This window comes from Chroicocephalus ridibundus, unplaced genomic scaffold (assembly GCF_963924245.1).
Source record: "Chroicocephalus ridibundus unplaced genomic scaffold, bChrRid1.1 SCAFFOLD_530, whole genome shotgun sequence".
NCBI lineage: Eukaryota > Metazoa > Chordata > Aves > Charadriiformes > Laridae > Chroicocephalus > Chroicocephalus ridibundus.
Genome location: NW_026961180.1, coordinates 35,323 through 55,057, shown reverse-complemented (window position 1 = coordinate 55,057; position 19,735 = coordinate 35,323). Strand labels below are relative to the sequence as shown.

The 19,735-nt window shown below is 68.2% G+C and overlaps 2 protein-coding genes across 2 annotated transcripts in view; one reads left to right on the top strand and one right to left on the bottom strand.

Moving 5' to 3' along the window:
• Nucleotides 1-897: 897 nt before the first annotated feature.
• On the top strand, nt 898-5,699 carry ZNHIT1 (zinc finger HIT-type containing 1; the record flags this gene model as incomplete). Its single annotated transcript, XM_063321598.1, has 3 exons — nt 898-1,004; nt 2,957-3,126; nt 5,577-5,699. Coding segments are annotated over 3 exons (299 nt in total), but the record flags the coding sequence as incomplete, so codon positions are not given.
• Nucleotides 5,700-6,314: 615 nt separating this feature from the next.
• Nucleotides 6,315-19,735, bottom strand: part of LOC134509118 (retinal guanylyl cyclase 1-like) — a 47,244-nt gene continuing 33,823 nt past the window's right edge. Inside the window, 6 exon segments of the mRNA XM_063321597.1 lie at nt 6,315-6,423; nt 7,822-7,918; nt 9,939-10,023; nt 13,120-13,224; nt 15,582-15,680; nt 18,620-18,794. Of these exon segments, the coding sequence (XP_063177667.1) occupies nt 7,828-7,918; nt 9,939-10,023; nt 13,120-13,224; nt 15,582-15,680; nt 18,620-18,794 (555 nt within the window). The 3' untranslated portion in view covers nt 6,315-6,423; nt 7,822-7,827.

The following is a 19,735-nucleotide window of genomic DNA, read 5'->3' as shown; positions in this document are numbered from 1 at the left end:
ACGGGGGGGGACATGGGGGGCAGGGGGGGACATAGGGGGGATATGGAGGGACGTGTGGGGCAGGGGGACGCATGGGGGGGACATGGAGGGACGTGTGGGGCAGGGGGGGACACGGGGGGGGACATGGGGGGGACGTGTGGGGCAGGGGGGACGCACGGGGGGGACTCGGGAGGGATGGGGGGAACACGGGGGGGGGCATGTGGGGCAGGGGAGGACACGGGGGGGGACATGGGGGGCAGGGGGGGACATAGGGGGGGATATGGAGGGACGTGTGGGGCAGGGGGGGGACACGGGGGGGACATGGGGGGACGTGTGGGGCAGGGGGACGCACGGGGGGGGGACATGGAGGGACGTGTGGGGCAGGGGGACGCACGGGGGGGGACATGGGGGGACGTGTGGGGCAGGGGGACGCATGGGGGGGACTCGGGAGGGATGGGGGAACACGGGGGGGGCATGTGGGGCAGGGGGGACACGGGGGGGGGACATGGGGGGACGTGTGGGGCAGGGGGATGTATGGGGGGGAGATGCAGGTACCTAGGGGGCAGGGGGGGGGGGGGATACAGGGGGGGGACATGGGAGGACATGTGGGGCAGGGGAGGACACGGGGGGGACATGGGGGCAGGGGGGGACATGGGGGGACGTGTGGGGCAGGGGAGGGTATGGGGGGGGACACGGGGGGGACGTGTGGGGCGGGGGGGGGCACACAGGGGGGACGTGTGGGGCGGGGGGGGGGGATATAGGCGGGCTGGGGGCGGGGGGGCCGCAGGGACATGCCTTGGGGGGGGGGGGGGGGGGAACTGGGGGCTGAGGGACTCGGGGGGGGGGGGGAGGGGGGAGCTGTTGGACCCCCCCCCCGCCCCCTGCCCCCCCCCTGCCCCCCCCCCGCCCCGATTCCAGCCGGATTTTTGGGGGGGGCCCCCCCCAGGGAAGAAGAGAAGAAGACGAGGGGGGACCATTTCAAACTGCGCTTCCGCAAGAACTTCCAGGCGCTGCTGGAGGAGCAGGTCTGGGGGGGGGGGGCTGGGGGGGGGACAGGATTTGGGGGGGGGGGGGGACGACAGGATTTGGGGCGGGGGGGTCCTGAGGGCACTTTTGGGGGGGGCTGAGAGATTTTTGAGGGTTTTTTTTTTGGGGGGGGGGGGGGGGGGGCTCCTGGGGTATTTGGGGCACCAGGGGGGGGATTTTGGGCTGTTAAGGGAATTTTCGGGGGGGTCTTGGGGGTATTTGGGGGGGTTTTGGGGGTATTTGGGGGGGTCCTGGGGGTATTTGGGGCACCCGGGGGGGGGGGGGGGGCGATTTTGGGCTGTTAAGTGAATTTTTGGGGGGGTCCTTGGTGGATTTGGGGGGGTCTTGGGGGTATTTGGGGCACCCGGGGGGGGGGGGGATTTTGGGCTGTTAAGGGAATTTTCGGGGGGGTCCTGGGGGTATTTGGGGCACGCGGGGGGGCTTTTAAGGGTGGTAGTGAATTTTGGGGGGGTCTTGGGGGTATTTGGGGGGGTCTTGGGGGTATTTGTGGCACCCGGGGGGGGATTTTGGGCTGGTAGCAATTTTTTGGGGGGGTCGTGGGGGTGTTTGTAGCACCTGGGGGGGGTTTGGGCTGTTAAGGGAATTTTCGGGGGGGTCCTGGGGGTATTTGGGGGGGTCTTGGGGTATTTGGGGCACCCGGGGGGGGCTTTTAAGGCCGGTAGCGAGTTTTCGGGGGGGTCCTGGGGGTATTTGGGGGGCTCCTGGGGGTATTTGGGGCACCCGGGGGGGGGGGGGGCGATTTTGGGCTGTTAAGGGAATTTTCGGGGGGGTCTTGGGGGTATTTGGGGCGCCTGGGGGGGCTTTTAAGGGTGGTAGTGAATTTTTGGGGGGGTCCTGGGGGTATTTGTGGGGGTCTTGGGGTATTTGGGGCACCCGGGGGGCGATTTTGGGCTGTTAAGGGAATTTTTGGGGGGGTCCTTGGTGGATTTGGGGGGTCCTGGGGGTATTTGGAGCACCCGGGGGGGGGGATTTTGGGCTGTTAAGGGAATTTTCGGGGGGGTCCTGGGGGTATTTAGGGGGGTTCTGGGGGTATTTGGGGCACCCGGGGGGGGGGGGCGATTTTGGGCTGTTAAGGGAATTTTCGGGGGGGGTCCTGGGGGTATTTGGGGGGGTCTTGGGGTATTTGGGGCGTCTGGGGGGGCTTTTAAGGGTGGTAGTGAATTTTTGGGGGGGTCTTGGGGTATTTGGGGCACCCAGGGGGGGCTTTTAAGGCGGTAGCGAGTTTTCGGGGGGGTCCTGGGGGTATTTGGGGGGGTCCTGGGGGGATTTGGGGCACCCGGGGGGGGGGGGGGGACTTTGGGCCGTTAGTGAATTTTCGGGGGGGTTCTGGTTTTTTTTTTTTTGGGGGGGGGTCTTGTAGTATTTAGGGGGGGCGTGGGAATATTTGGGGCATCGGGGGGGGGGGGGGGGCTTTTAAGGCCAGTAGCAAATTTTTGGGGGGGTCCTGGGTTTTTTGGGGGGGGGTCCTGGGGGGTATTTGGGGCACCCGGTGGGGTGGGGGGGGGGCATTTAAGGCCGGGAGCAAATTTTCAGGGGGGGTCCCGGGTGGTTTTTTTTTTGGGGGGGGGGGGGTCCCGGTGGTTTTTTTTTTGGGGGGGGGGAATATCTTGAGCCCATTTTTTTGGGGGGGGGGGAGGCGCTGAGAGATTTCGGGGGGGGGGGGTTTGGGGGGGGTGTTCTGAGGGTGTTTGTGTCACGCCGGGGGGGGGATGGGCCATTTAGGACCATTATAAAATTTTTTGGGGGGGGGGGGGGGTGTCCTGAGCACCGTTTTTTTTGGGTTTTTTTTGGGGGGGGGGGGGCTCATTTTGGGCCAAATCCCGCCTTTTCCCCCCCCCCCCAATAGACGGGGGATTTTGGGGTGCTTTTTTGGGGGGTTTTGGGGGGTTTTTTAATTTTTTTTTTTTTTTTGGGGCCCCCCCCCCGGCAGAATTTGAGCGCGGCCGAGGGCCCCAACTACGTCTCGGCCTGTGCCCCCCCCTCCCGCCTCCCCCAGCGCCATTTTTGTGCCGTCTGCGGCTTCCCCTCCCCCTACACCTGCGTGGCCTGCGGCGCCCGCTACTGCTCCGGCCGCTGCCTCGGCACCCACCAGGACACCCGGTACCGCGGGGGGGGGACACACGCACGCGCCCGGACCCCCCCCCGGGGGAGGTTGGGGGGGGACACGCCCACCAGTTTGCCCAGTATGGGATGGGGAAGCCACTGGGATGCCCCATATGGGGGCGAAAGGGACATTGGGACTCCCAGAAATGGGATGGGGGGGCACTGGGAGCCCTGGGTGGGACGGGGGGGGGGACACCGGGACCCCCCCGGGGGGGTTGGGGGGGGACGCACCCACCAGTTTGCCCAGTATGGGATGGGGAAGCCACTGGGATGCCCCATATGGGGACGAAAGGGACATTGGGACTCCCAGAAATGGGATGGGGGGGGCACTGGGACTCCTGGGGGGGGGGACACTGGGAGCTCTGGGATGGGGGGGGGACACTGGGACCCCCCCCCCGGGGGGACACGCCCCCCAGTTTGCCCAGTATGGGATGGGGAAGTCTCTGGGACGCCCTATATGGGGACAAAAGGGATACTGGGAGGCCCAGAAATGGGACGGGGGGGGGCACTGGGACCCCTGGGGGGGGGGACACTGGGAGCCCTGGGATGGGGGGGGACACTGGGACCCCCCCCGGGGGGGTTGGGGGGGACATGCCCACCAGTTTGCCCAGTATGGGATGGGGAAACCACTGGGACGCCCCTTATGGGGACACTGGGACCCCCAGAAATGGGATGGGGGGAGCACTGGGAGCCCTGGGGGGGGACACTGGGAGCCCTGGGATGGGGGGGGGACACTGGGACCCCCCCCGGGGGGTTTGGGGGGGGGACACCCCCCAGTTTGCCCAGTATGGGATGGGGAAGCCACTGGGATGCCCCATATGGGGACAAAAGGGACTTTGGGACTCCCAGAAATGGGATGGGGGGGGCACTGGGACTCCTGGGGGGGGGGGACACTGGGAGCCCTGGGATGGGGGGGGACACTGGGACCCCCCCCCCGGGGGGACACGCCCCCCAGTTTGTCCAGTATGGGATGGAGAAGCCACTGGGACGCCCCATATGGGGACACTGGGACCCCTGGGATGGGGACGGGGGGGGCACTAGGACCCCTGGGGGGGGACACTGGGAGCCCTGGGATGGGGGGGATCATTGGGACACCCCCCCCCCGGGGGGGTTGGGGGGGACACACCCCCAGTTTGCCCAATATGGGATGGGGAAGCCACTGGGATGCCCCATATGGGGACAAAAGGGACATTGGGACTCCCAGAAATGGGATGGGGGGGCACTGGGAGCCCTGGGGGGGACGGGGGGGGGGACACCGGGACCCCCCGGGGGGGTTGGGGGGGGACAGGCCCCCCAGTTTGCCCAGTATGGGATGGGGAAGCCGCTGGGACGCACAATACGGGGACAAAAGGGACACTGGGACCCCTGGGATGGGGATGGGGGGGGGCACTGGGAGCCCTGGGGGGGGACACTGGGAGCCCTGGGATGGGGGGGGGGACACTGGGACCCCCCCAGAGGGGGTTGGGGGGGGGGACGCCGCCCAGTTTGCCCAGTATGGGATGGGGAAGCCACTGGGACGCACAATACGGGGACAAAAGGGATACTGGGAGCCCCAGAAATGGGACGGGGGGGGCACTGGGACCCCTGGGGGGGGGACACTGGGAGCCCTGGGATGGGGGGGAACATTGGGACCCCCCCGGGGTGGGTTGGGGGGGGGACACCCACCAGTTTGCCCAGTATGGGATGGGGAAGCTGCTGGGACGCACAATACGGGGACAAAAGGCACACTGGGACCTCTGGGATGGGGATGGGGGGGGCACTGGGAGCCCTGGGGGGGGGCACTGGGAGCCCTGGGATGGGGGGGGGGACACTGGGACCCCCCGCGGGGTGGGTTGGGGGGACACGCCCACCAGTTTGCCCAGTATGGGATGGGGAAGCCACTGGGACGCACAATACGGGGACAAAAGGGACACTGGGACCCCTGGGATGGGGACGGGGGGGGCACTGGGACCCCCGGGGGGGGGGTGGGGGGGCGACACTGGGAGCCCTGGGATGGGGGGGGGACATTGGGACCCCCCCCCCCGGGGGGGTTGGGGGGGACACGCCCCCCAGTTTGCCCAGTATGGGATGGGGAAGCCACTGGGACGCCCCATATGGGGACAAAAGGGACACTGGGACCCCTGGGATGGGGACGGGGGGGGCACTGGGACCCCCGGGGGGGGTGGGGGGGCGACACTGGGAGCCCTGGGATGGGGGGGGGACACTGGGACCCCCCCCGGGGGGTTGGGGGGGGACGACACCCACCAGTTTGCCCAGTATGGGATGGGGAAGCCACTGGGATGCCGCATATGGGGACGAAAGGGACACTGGGACCCCTGGGATGGGGACGGGGGGGGGCACTGGGACCCCCCGGGGGGGGGATGGGGGGGGGGATGTGTGTGTGGGGGGGGGGGGGACAGGACCCTCCCTGACCCCCCCCCCCCCGCCCCCCCCGTTTCTCTCTGCAGGTGCCTGAAATGGACCGTGTGACCTTTGACCTTTGGGGACAACAAAAGGGACTTCGGCCTCACCCCCCCCCCAACCCCCCCCCCCCCCCTCCTTTTTTTTGTCCCGTGGGGATCAAAACGCCCCCCCCCCTTCCCCCCCCCCCCCAACCAAAAAGGTGAGGACACAAAACTCCCCCCCCCCCCCCCCCCCCCCCCCCCCCCCCGCCGCGCGCCGCCCCTTTAAGAGACCCATTTTGGGGGCTCATTTTGACGCTTTTTTTTTTGGTTTTGGTTGTTTTTTGGTTTTTTTTTTTCCGGGGGGGGGGGGGGGCGGGGAGAAGGGGGGGGGGGGAGGGGTGTCTACGGACAAATATTCCGGGAAAAGGGGAAGGGGGGGAGGGGAGGGGAGGGGGAGGGGGGCAAGATGGCCGCCCCTTTAAGGAGAAAGTTGTTGGGGGGGGGGGGGTGGAAACGGGGGGGGGGGGGAAATGTGGGGGGGGGGGGGGGGGGGCGAGGGGGAGGGGAACTAGAGAAATAAAAAGCCGCCTGGCCCTTTAAGAGCGAGCCGCAGCCCCCCCCCCCCCCTTCCAAGATGGCCGCCCCCAGGGGGTGGGGGTTTTTCTCGCTGGAAATCCCGGGGGGGGGGGGCGCGGCCCCTTTAAGAGAGGCTCCGCCTCCTCTAAGGGAGGCCACGCCCCCTTTTAAAGAGAGGCCACGCCCCCTTCCTCCTTCCCCCGCCCCCCCCCCCCCCCCCGCCCATCCCGCAGCCGCTTCCGGTGATGTCATTCCAGCCCGCGCGGGTGGGCGTGGCCCGGCCCGGCGGCAGCCAATGGGGGCGCTGGCTCCTCGCGGCTGGGCGGGGCCGTGCCTGTTGAGGGGGGGGGGGGTGGGGGTTGGGGGTCAGTCGCCTTCCCAGCGTGCACCGGGGGCGGCGCTCTAGGCCCCAGCGCTCTATGGCCGCCCCCCCGGGGAAGGTGGGGGGGGGGGGGGGGAGGCGCTCTGGCCGCGTCTCTATGGTGTCGCGCGAGGCCGGGGTCATAGAGCGGCGCCGGGGAGGGGCAGAGCGCCCCCCGGGGGGGGGGGGGGGGGGCGGGGTTGGTCTAGGCCCAACTCTATGGTTTGGAGGACTTAAAGGCCGTAGAGGCCTTTGGAGCCTGGGTTCGAAGGGGCGGGGCCTGGTTGGAAGGGGGCGGGGCCTGGTTGGAAGGGGCGGGGCCTATTGGGAGGGGCGGGGCCTGGTTCGAAGAGGTGGCAGCAGGTTGGAGGGGGCGGGGCCTGATTTGAAGGGGCGGGGCCTGGATGGGAGGGGGGAGGGGGGTTGGGGGTGGTTTGAAGGGGCGGGACCTGGTTGGGAGGGGGCGGGGCCTATTTGTGAGGGGGCGGGGCCAGATTTGAAGGGGTGGGGCCTGATTTGAAGAGGTGGCCGCAGGTTGGAGGGGGCGGGGCCTGTTTTGGGGGGCGGGGCCTGGTTTGAAGGGGCGGGGCCCGTTTGGGATGGGGCGGGGCCTGGTTTGAAGAGGTGACAGCAGGTTGGGAGGGGGCGGGGCCAGGTTTTGGAGGGGCGGGGCCTGATTTGAAGGGGCGGAGCCTGGTTGGGAGGGGGCGGGGCCTGGTTTGAGGGGGCGGGGCCCGTTTGGGATGGGGCGGGGCCTATTTGTGGGGGCGGGGCCTGGTTCGAAGAGGTGGGAGCAGGTTGGGAGGGGGCGGGGCCTGGTTGGGAGGGGGCGGGGCCTGATTTGAAGGGGCGGAGCCTGGATTGGAGGGGGCGGGGCCTGGATTGGAGGGGGCGGGGCCTGGTTTGAAGGGGGCGGGGCCTGGTTTGAAGAGGTGGGGAGTGGGTTGGGAGGGGGCGGGGCCTGGTTGGGAGGGGGCGGGGGTGGTTTGAAGGGGCGGGGCCTGGTTGGGAGGGGGCGGGGCCCATTTTTGAGGGGGCGGGGCCTGGTTCGAAGAGGTGGGAGCAGGTTGGGAGGGGGCGGGGCCCGGTTGGGAGGGGGCGGGGCCATGTTTGGAGGGGCGGGGCCTGATTTGAAGGGGCGGAGCCTGTTTTGGAGAGGCGGGTCCTGGTTGGGAGAGGGGCGGAGCCTATTGGGGGCGTGGCTTATTTGTGAGGGGGCGAGGCCTGGTTCAAGGGGGCGGGGCTGGTGGGGAGGGGGCGGGGTTTGCCGCCGGAGGGGTTGTGGCGGGGCGTGGCTTGGCGGGGGATGGGGCGTGGCGTGGCTTGGCGGGGAAGGGGGCGTGGCTTGGCGGGGGAGGGGGCGTGGCTTACCGAGGCCTATTTAAGCACCTGCCCCGGCCGGGCCTTTTCCAGTTTCTTCCTCCTCTCGGGCGGGATCTCGTCCAGGCTGATGCCGTGGTTGCTGGCCCTGGGGGCAGGAGGTGGGGCAGGGGGTGGGGCAGGGGGTTGTGGGGGCGGGGGGGGGGCGGGGGGGAAGATACGAGGGTCCGGGATTTGGGGTGGGGGAGGGGACACGGACACGGGGGGTCCCATCCCCGGCCTCGCCGCATGGGATTTGGGGGACACCCCCCCCCCCCTCCATGGGACCTAGGGACGCCCCCCCACCCACCCCAGCCCCCTCCATGGGACCCCCCCCAGCCCCACACCACCCCCCCCCACACACACACAGGACCCAGGGACCCCCCCCCCCCAGCCCCCCCAAAGGGGACTCAGGCACCTTCCCCCCCCCCACCACCAAAATGGGACCCAGGCATCCGCCCCCCCCCCCCCCACCCCCATGGGACCCAGAGAACCCCCAGCCCCCTCAATGGGACCCCCCCAGCGCCCCCAAAGGGGACCCAGGCATCTGTCGTCCCCCCCGTGGGGCCCAGGGACCCCCTTATAGACCCCCCCCATGGGACCCAGAGACCCCCCCCAGCCCCCCAGAAGGGGAGACAGGTATCTGCCCCCCCCTTATGGGACCCAGGGACCCCCTTATAGACTCCCCCATGGGACCCTGGGACCCCCCCACCCCCCCCACAAAGGGGACCCAGGCGTCCGCCCCCCCTCCATGGGACCCAGAGACCCCCCTCAGCCCCCAAAAAGGGGACCCAGGCACCTTCCCCCCCCCCCATGAGACCCAGAGACCCCCCCCAGCCCCCCAAAAGGGGACCCAGGCACTTTCCCCCCCCTTCCATGGGACCCAGAGACCCCCCCCAGCCCCCCAAGAGGGGACCCAGGCACTTTCCCCCCCCCTTTATGGGACCCCGGGACCCCCCCAGCTCCCCCAGATGGGACCCAGGTGTCCGCCCCCCACTTATGGGACCCAGAGACCCCCTCAGGGACCCCCCCATGAGACGCAGAGACACCCCCCCCAGGCCCCCCCAAAGGGGACCCAGGCGTCTGCCCCCCCTTATGGTACCCAGGGACCCCCTTATAGACCCCCCAATGAGACCCAGAGACCCCCCCCAGCCCCCAAAAAGGGCACCCAGGCACCTTCCCCCCCCCATGGGACCCAGAGACCCCCCCCCAGCCCCCCAAAAGGGGACCCAGGCATCTGTCCCCCCCCCATGGGACCCAGGGACCCCCTTAGGGACCCCCCCATGAGACCCAGAGACCCCCCCAGCCCCCCAAGAGGGGACCCAGGCACCTTCCCCCCCCTTCCATGGGACCCAGAGACCCCCCCAGCCCCCCAAAAGGGGACCCAGGCATCTGTCCCCCCCCCATGGGACCCAGGGACCCCCTTATAGACCCCCCCTTATGAGACCCAGAGACCCTCCCGAGCCCCCCAAGAGGGGACCCAAGCATCTGCCCCCCCCTTATGGGACCCAGGGACCCCCTTATAGACCCCCCCATGGGACCCAGAGACCCCCCCCCAGCCCCCCAAAAAGGGGACCCAGGCATCTGCCCCCCCCTTATGGGACCCAGGGACCCCCTTATAGACCCCCCCATGGGACCCAGAGACCCCCCCCCAGCCCCCCAAAAAGGGGACCCAGGCATCTGCCCCCCCCTTATGTGACCCAGAGACCCCCCCCAGCCCCCCAAAGGGGACCCAGGTGTCCACCCCCCCTTATGAGACCCAGAGACCCCCCCAGCCCCCCATGGGACTCAGGGACCCACCCCCAGCCCCCCAAAAGGGGGACCCAGGCATCTGTCCCCCCCTTATGGGACCCAGGGACCCCCTTATAGACCCCCCCATGGGACCCCGGGACCCCCCAACCCCCCCCAAAGGGCACCCAGGCGGTCCGCCCCCCCTCCATGGGACCCAGAGACCCCCCAGCCCCCCAAAAGGGGACCCAGGCATCTGTCCCCCCCCCATGGGACCCAGAGGACCCCCTCAGGGACTCCCCCATGAGACCCAGAGACCCCCCCAGCCCCCCAAGAGGGGATCCAGGCGTCTGCCCCCCCCCCCCCGCCCCCAAAGTGGGGGTCGCAGACGTGGGGCTCACCCGGGCAGCAGGTCGGGGGGGGTGGGGATGGGTTTGGTGAAGCCCTCGCGTCCCACCAGCCAGTAGGTGTCCTCCACGCCCTTCCCTGGGGGGGCACAGGGCAGTGGGGGCAACTGGGGGGGCCCATGGGGGCAATTAAGGGGTAGTGCGGGGGCAATAGGGGGGATGAGGGGGCGTTGGGGGGCAGAAAGGGGGCAAAAGAGGGGCATTGGGGGGCGATAAGGGGGCAATAAGAGGGTAGCGGGGGCAATTAAGGGGGCAAGGGGGGCATTGGGGGGCAATAAGGGGAGAATAGGGGGAATAAAGGGGCGTTGGGGGGCAATAAGGGGGCAATAAGGGGCCAATAGGGGCAATAAGGAAGCATTGGGGGGCAATGAGGGGGCCCTTGGGGCAATAAGGGGGCAATAAAAGGTCAGTGGGGGCAATTAAGGGGGTAATGGGGGCAATTAAAGGGGCAATGAGGGCAACTAAGGGGGTAAGGGGGGCAATAAAGGGGGAATAAGGGGGCATTGGGGGGCAGAAAGAGGGCAATTAGGGGTAATGGGGGCAATTAAGGGGTAGTACGGGGGCAATAGGGGGAATGAGGGGGCGTTGGGGGGCAGAAAGGGGGCAAAAGGGGGGCATTGGGGGGCGATAAGGGGGCAATAAGAGGGTAACGGGGGCAATTAAGGGGGCAAGGGGGCAATTAAAGGGGCAATGGGGGCATTGAAGGGGGCATTGGGGGCAATAAGGGGAGAATAGGGGGAATAAAGGGGCGTTGGGGGGCAATAAGGGGCCAATAGGGGCAATAAGGAAGCATTGGGGGGCAATGAGGGGGCCCTGGGGGCAATAAGGGGGCAAATAAAAGGTCAGTGGGGGCAATTAAGAGGGTAATGGGGGCAATTAAAGGGGTAATGAGGGCAACTAAGGGGGTAAGGGGGGCAATAAAGGGGTAATAAGGGGGCATTGGGGGGCAGAAAGGGGGCAATTAGGGGGCGATGGGGGCAATTAGGGGTAATGGGGGCAATTAAGGGGTAGTACGGGGGCAATAGGGGGAATGAGGGGGCGTTGGGGGGCAGAAAGGGGGCAAAAGGGGGGCATTGGGGGGCGATAAGGGGGCAATAAGAGGGTAGCGGGGGCAATTAAGGGGGCAAGGGGGGCATTGGGGGCAATAAGGGGAGAATAGGGGGAATAAGGAAGCATTGGGGGGCAATGAGGGGGCCCTTGGGGCAATAAGGGGGCAATAAAAGGTCAGTGGGGGCAATTAAGAGGGTAATGGGGGCAATTAAAGGGGCAATGAGGGCAACTAAGGGGGTAAGGGGGGCAATAAGGGGGTAATAAGGGGGCATTGGGGGGCAGAAAGGGGGCAATTAGGGTTAATGGGGGCAATTAAGGGGTAGTACAGGGGCAATAGGGGTGATGAGGGGGCGTTGCGGGGCAGAAAGGGGGCAATAGGGGGGCATTGGGGGGCGATAAGGGGGCAATTAGAGGGTAGCGGGGGCAATTAAGGGGGCAAGGGGGGCATTGGGGGCAATAAGGGGAGAATAGGGGGAATAAAGGGGCGTTGGGGGGCAATAAGGGGCCAACAGGGGCAATAAGGAAGCACTGGGGGGCAATGAGGGGGCCCTGGGGGCAATAAGGGGGCAATAAGAGGTCAGTGGGGGCAATTAAGGGGGTAACGGGGGCAATTCAATGAGGGCAACTAAGGGGGTAAGGGGGGCAATAAAGGGGTAATAAGGGGGCGTTGGGGGGCAGAAAGGGGGCAATAGGGGGGCGTTGGGGGGCAATAAGGGGGCACTTGGGGCAATAAGGGGGCAATAAGAGGTCAGTGGGGGCAATTAAGGGGTGACGTAGAGCCACGGGGTCAATAAAGGAGCAATGGGGCACTTGGGGGGCACATGGGGGTCACTCAGGGCACTTGGGGGGCACTTGGGGGGCACTTGGGGGTCTCTAAGGGCACTTTGGGCGTCATTTGGGGGGTCCCTACGGTCACTTTGGGGGCACTTGGGGGTCACTGGGGTCACTTGGGGGTCACTCGGGTCACTTGGGGGTCACTCAGGCCACTTGGGGGGCACTTGGGGGTCGCTAAGGGCACTTTGGGCGTCATTTGGGGGTCCCTACGGTCACTTTGGGGGCACTTGGGGGTCACTGGGGGCACTTGGGGGTCACTGAGGGCACTTGGGGGTCACTTGGGGGTCGCTAAGGGCACTTGTGGGGAACTTGTGGGGCACTTGGGGGTTGCTAAGGGCACTTGTGGGGCACTTGGGAGGCACTTTGGGGGTCACTAAGGCCACTTGGGGGGCACTTGTGGGTCACTAAGGTCACTTTGGGGTCACTTGGGGGTCACTCAGGCCACTTGGGGGGCACTTGGGGGTCGCTAAGGGCACTTTGGGCGTCATTTGGGGGTCCCTACGGTCACTTTGGGGGCACTTGGGGGTCACTGGGGGCACTTGGTGGTCACTTGGGTCACTTGGGGGTCACTTGGGGGTCACTCAGGCCACTTGGGGGGGCACTTGGGGGGCACTTGGGGGTCACTCAGGCCACTTGGGGGGCACTTGGGGGTCGCTAAGGGCACTTTGGGCGTCATTTGGGGGGTCCCTACGGTCACTTTGTGGGCACTTGGGAGTCACTGGGGGCACTTGGGGGTCACTCGGGTCACTTGGGGGTCACTTGGGGGTCACTCAGGCCACTTGGGGGGCACTTGGGGGGCACTTGGGGGTCACTCAGGCCACTTGGGGGGCACTTGGGGGTCGCTAAGGGCACTTTGGGCGTCATTTGGGGGTCCCTACGGTCACTTTGGGGGCACTTGGGGGGCACTGGGGGCACTTGGGGGTCACTGAGGGCACTTGGGGGTCACTTGGGGGTCACTCGGGCCACTTGGGGGGCACTTGGGGGGTCTCTAAGGGCACTTTGGGCGTCATTTGGGGGTCCCTACGGTCACTTTGGGGGCACTTGGGGGTCACTGGGGTCACTTGGGGGTCACTTGGGGGTCACTCAGGCCACTTGGGGGGCACTTGGGGGTCACTTGGGGGTCACTCGGGCCACTTGGGGGGGCACTTGGGGGTCGCTAAGGGCACTTGGGGCGTCATTTGGGGGTCCCTACGGTCACTTTGGGGGCACTTGGGGGTCACTGAGGGCACTTGGGGGTCACTGAGAGCACTTGGGGGGCACTGGGGGCACTTGGGGGTCACTTGGGGGGCGCCGGGGGTCACCTTGAGCTCGGTCTTGCCCCGAATGTCCAGCTTGAAGCCCTCCTGCAGGGCCAGCAGAATGGCCACCGTGCGGGCGTTGACGTGGATGCGGTACGCTGCGGGGACACCGCGTCACCCCCCGCGCCCCACGGCGCCCCACGGCGCCCCACGGCGGGGGGGACCCCCGGGACGCGCGGCGGGGACACGTGTGGGGCGGGGACACGGGTGGGGGGGGGGGGGGACACGTGTGTTGGAGACCCGTGGGTCAGGGAGACGCGTGGGGCGGGGACACGTGTGTCGGGGACGTGTGGGGCAGGGAGACGTGTGGGTCGAGACCAGGTGGGTTGGGGACACGTGTGGGGCGGGGACATGCGTGTTGGGGACACGTGTGGGGCGGGGACACGTGTGGGGCGGGGACATGCGTGTTGGGGACATGTGGGGCAGGGAGACGTGTGGGTCAAGACCAGGTGTGTTGGGGACATGTGTGGGGCGGGGGACATGTGTGGGGCGGGGACAGGGGTGGGGATGGGGACACGTGGGGTGGGGACACCAGGTGAGACCCGTGTTGGGGACACGTGTGGGGCGGGGACACATGTGGGGTGGGGAGACGTGTGGGTCAGGGACACGTGTGGGGCGGGGACACGTGTGTGTTGGGGACCCGTGGGCGGGGGACATGTGTGGGTCAGGGCCATGTGTGGGGTGGGGGACGCGTGTGGGGCAGGGCCAGGCGTGTTGGGGACCTGTGTGGGTCGGAGACATGTGTGGGTCAGGGCCATGTGTGGGGTGGGGGGCACGTGTGGGTCGGGGACCCATGGGTCAGGGACACGTGTGGGTCAGGGATATGTGTGGGGTGGGGGACATGTGTGGGGTGGGGGACATGTGTGGGTCGGGGCCAGGCGTGTTGGGGATGTGTGGGTCAGGGACACGTGTGTGGTGGGGACCCGTGGGTGGGGGACACATGTGGGGCAGGGACACACGTGTTGGGGATCTGTGGGTCAGGGACATGTGTGGGGTGGGGACCTGTGGGTCAGGGAGGTGTGTGGGTCAGGGACACATGTGGGTCAGGGACACGTGTGTGTTGGGGACCCGTGGGTGGGGGACACGTGTGGGGCGGGGACACTTGTGGGGCAGGGACACACGTGTTGGGGATCTGTGGGTCAGGGCCATGTGTGGGTCAGGGCCACGTGTGGGTCAGGGCCATGTGTGGGTCAGGGAGATGTGTGTGTTGGGTACCCGTGGGTTGGGGACATGTGTGGGTCAGGGCCATGTGTGGGGTGGGGGGCATGTGTGGGTCAGGGCCATGTGTGGGTCAGGGACACGTGTGTGTTGGGGACCCGTGGGTTGGGGACACGTGTGGGGCAGGGACACGTGTGGGGTGGGGACACATGTGGCTGGGGAACACATGTGGGGCGGGGACATGCGTGTTGGGGATCTGTGGGTCAGGGCCATGTGTGGGTCAGGGACATGTGTGGGGCGGGGGACATGTGTGGGGCGGGGCCAGGCGTGTTGGGGACGGGGGTGGGGATGGGGACACACGTGTTGGGGACCCGTGGGTTGGGGACACGTGTGGGTCAGGGCCATGTGTGGGTCAGGGAGATGTGTGTGTTGGGGACCTGTGGGTCAGGGACATGTGTGGGTCAGGGACATGTGTGGGGTGGGGACCTGTGGGTCGGGGAGGTGTGTGGGTCAGGGACACGTGTGGGGCAGGGACACGTGTGTGTTGGGGACCCGTGGGTGGGGGACATGTGTGGGGCGGGGACACACGTGTTGGGGATCTGTGGGTCAGGGACACGTGTGGGTCGGGGACACGTGTGGGTCAGGGAGATGTGTGTGGTGGGGACCCGTGGGTTGGGGACATGTGTGGGTCAGGGATATGTGTGGGGTGGGGACCTGTGGGTGGGGGAGGTGTGTGGGTCAGGGACACGTGTGGGGCAGGGACACGTGTGTGTTGGGGACCTGTGGGTTGGGGACACATGTGGGGTGGGGACATGCGTGTTGGGTATCTGTGCGTCAGGGCCATGTGTGGGGTGGGGGGCATGTGTGGGTCGGGGCCAGGCGTGTTGGGGACGTGTGGGTCAGGGACATGTGTGGGGCAGGGACACGTGTGTGTTGGGGACCCGTGTGGGTCAGGGCCAGGTGTGGGGCGGGGACATGCGTGTTGGGGATGTGTGGGTCAGGGCCAGGTGTGGGTCAGGGCCAGGTGTGGGGCGGGGGACACGTGTGGGGCGGGGACATGCGTGTTGGGGACGTGTGGGTCAGGGCCAGGTGTGGGTCAGGGCCAGGTGTGGGTCAGGGCCAGGCGCGTTGGGGGCCCGCGTGGGGCCGGGGGCACCGGGTGAGACCCGTGTTGGGGGGCGGGGGGGTGGGGATGGGGAGCCGGGGGTGGGTCGGGCTGTGGGGCGGGCTGTGGGTCGGGCTGTGGGGCGGGGTGTGGGGCAGGCTGTGGGGCGGGGTGTGGGGCGGGGGGACTCACGCAGGCCGGTGGACTCCATGCGGGACGCGGTGTTGACGGTGTCCCCGAAGAGGCAGTACCGCGGCATGGTCAGCCCCACCACCCCCGCCACGCACGGGCCTGCGGGGGGCGTGGCCACGGGGGGCGGGGTCAAAGGGGGCGTGGTCACGAAGGGGGCGGGGTCAGAGGGGGCGTGGTCAACGGGGGGCGTGGTCAAAGGGGTGGGGTTGGGGGGGGTGTGGGCAATGGGCGGCCACCGAAGGGCAGGGGGAGAGACGGCGGGGAGGAGGGGGCGTGGTCACGGGGGGCGTGGTCAAAGGGGGGGCGTGGTCACCGGGGGTGGGGGCGGGGGGGTGTCTGTGGGCAATGGGCAGCTGCCGAAGGGGGAGGGGGAGGGATGGGGGGCGTGGCCAAGGGGGCGTGGTCACGGAGGGGCCGTGGTCAAAGGGGGCGTGGTCACGGGGTGGGCGTGGTCAAAGGGGGTGGTGGGTGGGGGGGTGTGGGCAATGGGTGGCCACTGAAGGGCAGGTGAGGGATGGGGGGGGCGTGGCCAATGGGGGCGTGGCCAAGGGGGACGCAGTCACGGAGGGGGCGTGGTCAAATGGGGGCGGGGTCAGAGGGGGCGTGGTCAAAGGGGGACGTGGTCAAAGGGGGTGGTGGGTGGGGGGGTGTGGGCAATGGGCGGCCACCGAAGGGCAGGGGGAGAGACGGCGGGGGGGCGTGGCCAAGGGGGGCGTGGTCACGGGGGCGTGGTCACTGAGGGGGCGTGGTCACCGGGGGTGGGGGTGGGGGGGTGTCTGTGGGCAATGGGCGGCTGCCAAAGGGGGAGGGGGAGGGATGGGGGGGCGTGGCCATGGAAGGGGGCGTGGCCACCCCGGGGGAGGGGGCGGGCGGGGTCTTTGGGGGCGTGGCCGGGGGGGGGGGAGCGTCCTGGCCAATGGGTGACGGCCGTGTCGGGGGTGTGGCCAAGAGGGAGGGGCGCGGCCATAGGGGTGGGCGTGGTCTTTGGGGGCGTGGCCAGGGGGTCCCAGACGATGGGTGTCGGCCATGTCGGGGGTTGGCCAAACGTTGGGGCGTGGCCAATGCAAGGGTAGGAGGTGGGCGTGGTCTTGTGGGGCATGGTCTTATGGGGCGTGGCCAGGGGGTCCCGACCGATGGGCGTCAGCCATCTTGGGTGTCGGCCATATTGGGCGTTGGCCATGTCGGGGGTTGGCCGAGCATTGGGGGCGTGGCCAAGAGGGAGGGGCGTGGCCATAGGGATGGGCGTGGTATTTGGGGGCGTGGCCAGGGGGGTCCCGACCGATGGGTGTCGGCCATCTTGGGTGTCGGCCATATTGGGTGATGGCCATGTTGGGGGTTGGCCGAGCGTTGGGGGTGTGGCCAAGGGGGAGGGGGCGTGGCCATCGGGGATGGGCGTGGTCTTGTGGGGCGTGGCCAGGGGGTCCCGACCGATGGGTGTCGGCCATCTTGGGTGTCGGCCATATTGGGCGTCGGCCATGTTGGGGGTTGGCCGAGCATTGGGGGCGTGGCCAAGAGGGAGGGGCGTGGCCATCGGGGATGGGCGTGGTCTTGTGGGGCGTGGCCAGGGGTGTCCCAGCCGATGGGTGTCAGCCATATTGGGCGTCGGCCATCTTGGGTGTCGGCCATGTTGGGTGTTGGCCATGTCGGGGGTTGGCCGAGCATTGGGGGCGTGGCCAAGAGGGAGGGGCGTGGCCATAGGGATGGGCGTGGTATTTGGGGGCGTGGCCGGGGGGTCCCGACCGATGGGTGTCGGCCATGTTGGATGTCGGCCATGTTGGATGTCGGCCATGTTGGATGTCGGCCATGTTGGGGGTTGGCCGAGCGTTGGGGGTGTGGCCAAGAGGGAGGGGCGTGGCCATCGGGGATGGGCGTGGTCTTGTGGGGCGTGGCCAGGGGGCTCCCAGCCGATGGGTGTCGGCCATATTGGGCGTCGGCCATCTTGGGTGTCGGCCATGTTGGGTGACGGCCATGTTGGGGTTTGGCCGAGCATTGGGGGCGTGGCCAAGAGGGAGGGGCGTGGCCATGGGGTGGGCGTGGTTTTGTGGGCGTGGCCAGGGGGTCCCAGCTGATGGGCGTCGGCCATCTTGGGTGTCGGCCATATTGGATGTCGGCCATGTTGGGCGTTGGCCATGTCGGGGGTTGGCCGAGCATTGGGGGCGTGGCCAAGAGGGAGGGGCGTGGCCATCGGGGATGGGCGTGGCCTTGTGGGGCGTGGCCGGGGGCTCCCAGCCGATGGGTGTCGGCCATCTTGGGCATCGGCCATCTTGGGCGTCAGCCATCTTGGGCGTTGGCCATGTCGGGGGTTGGCCGAGCATTGGGGGCGTGGCCAAGAGGGAGGGGCGTGGCCATCGGGGATGGGCGTGGCCTTGTGGGGCGTGGCCAGGGGTGTCCCAGCCGATGGGTGTCGGCCATCTTGGGCGTCAGCCATCTTGGGCGTCGGCCATGTCAGGGGTTGGCCAAACGTTGGGGCGTGGCCAATGCAAGGGTAGGAGGTGGGCGTGGTCTTGTGGGGCGTGGTCTTGTGGGGCGTGGCCAGGGGTGTCCCAGCCGATGGGTGTCGGCCATCTTGGGCGTCAGCCATCTTGGGCGTCGGCCATGTCAGGGGTTGGCCAAACGTTGGGGCGTGGCCAATGCAAGGGTAGGAGGTGGGCGTGGTCTTGTGGGGCGTGGTATTGTGGGGTGTGGCCGGGGGCTCCCAGCCAATGGGTGTCGGCCATCTTGGCGTCGGCCATATTGGGTGACAGCCATGTCGGGGGTTGGCCGAGTGTTGGGGGTGTGGCCAAGGGGGAGGGGGCGTGGCCATCGGGGATGGGCGTGGTCTTGTGGGGCGTGGCCAGGGGTGTCCCGGCCGATGGGCGTCGGCCATCTTGGGCGTCAGCCATCTTGGGCGTCAGCCATCTTGGGCGTCAGCCATCTTGGGCGTCGGCCATGTTGGGGGTTGGCCGAGCGTTGGGGGCGTGGCCGTCGGGGCTGGGCGTGGTCTTTGGGGTGGGGGGTGTGGGGGGTGGGGGAGGGGTCAGGGGTGGGCGTGGCCTCACCCGAATGGAGGCCGATGCGGATGCGGACGGGCACCTCCGGCATGTGCCGCATCTTGAAGGTGCCGACGGAGCTGAGGATGTCCAGGGACATGTTGGCTATCTCCCCCGCGTGCCGGTTGCCGTTGCGTTTCGGTAGCCCCGAGGCCACCATGTAGGCGTCCCCGATGGTCTCCACCTGGGGGGGGGGCGGGGGGGGAGGGGACACGACACACGAGGGACACGTTTCGCCCGGGGGACGGTGGCCACCGGAGCCACCCCCCCCCCCCCACCTTCGTCTGGTGGCCACGGGGCCCTTTCTCTGCAGATCGAGGTGGCCACCGCGGCCGGCGTCTAACCTTGGAGGTGGCCCTGAGGCCCGCGGTGACCCCCGGCCACATCCAGTTGGTGGCCACCCCCCATCTTTGGCCCTACGCCCCAGGGGATGGTGGCCACCAGAGCCACGGCCACCTCACGGGCGTCCCTAAGGGCCTTGGTGGCCCGTCACCACCTTCACTTGGTGGCCACTCATCCCTAGATTGAGGTGGCCACCGTGGCCACCAGCGCCCCGAGGTGGCCCCACGCCCCCATCGACATCCCTCAGATCCACGGCGACCCCCAACCCCATCCATTTTGGTGGCCACCCCCCATCTTTGGCCCTACACCCCATGGAACGGTGGCCACCAGAGCCACACAGGTGTCCCTAAGGACACCGGCCTTCACTTGGTGGCCACTCACCTCCAGATCGAGGTGGCCATCGTGGCCGGCAGCGCCCCGAGGTGACCCCACGCCCCCATCGACATCCCTCAGGCCCACGGCGACCCCCAACCCCACCCATTTGGTGGCCACCCCCCATCTTTGCCCCTACGTCCCAGGGGATGGTGGCCACCAGAGCCACGGCCACCTCACGGATGTCCCTAAGGGCCTTGGTGGCCCGTCACCACCTTCACTTGGTGGCCACTCACCTCCAGATCGAGGTGGCCACCGTGGCCGGCAGCGCCCCGAGGTGGCCCCACGCCCCCATCGACGTCCCTCAGGCCCACGGCGACCCCCAACCCCACCCATTTGGTAGCCACCCCCCATCTTTGGCCCTGTGACCCATGGAATGGTGGCCACCAGAGCCACACAGGTGTCCCTAAG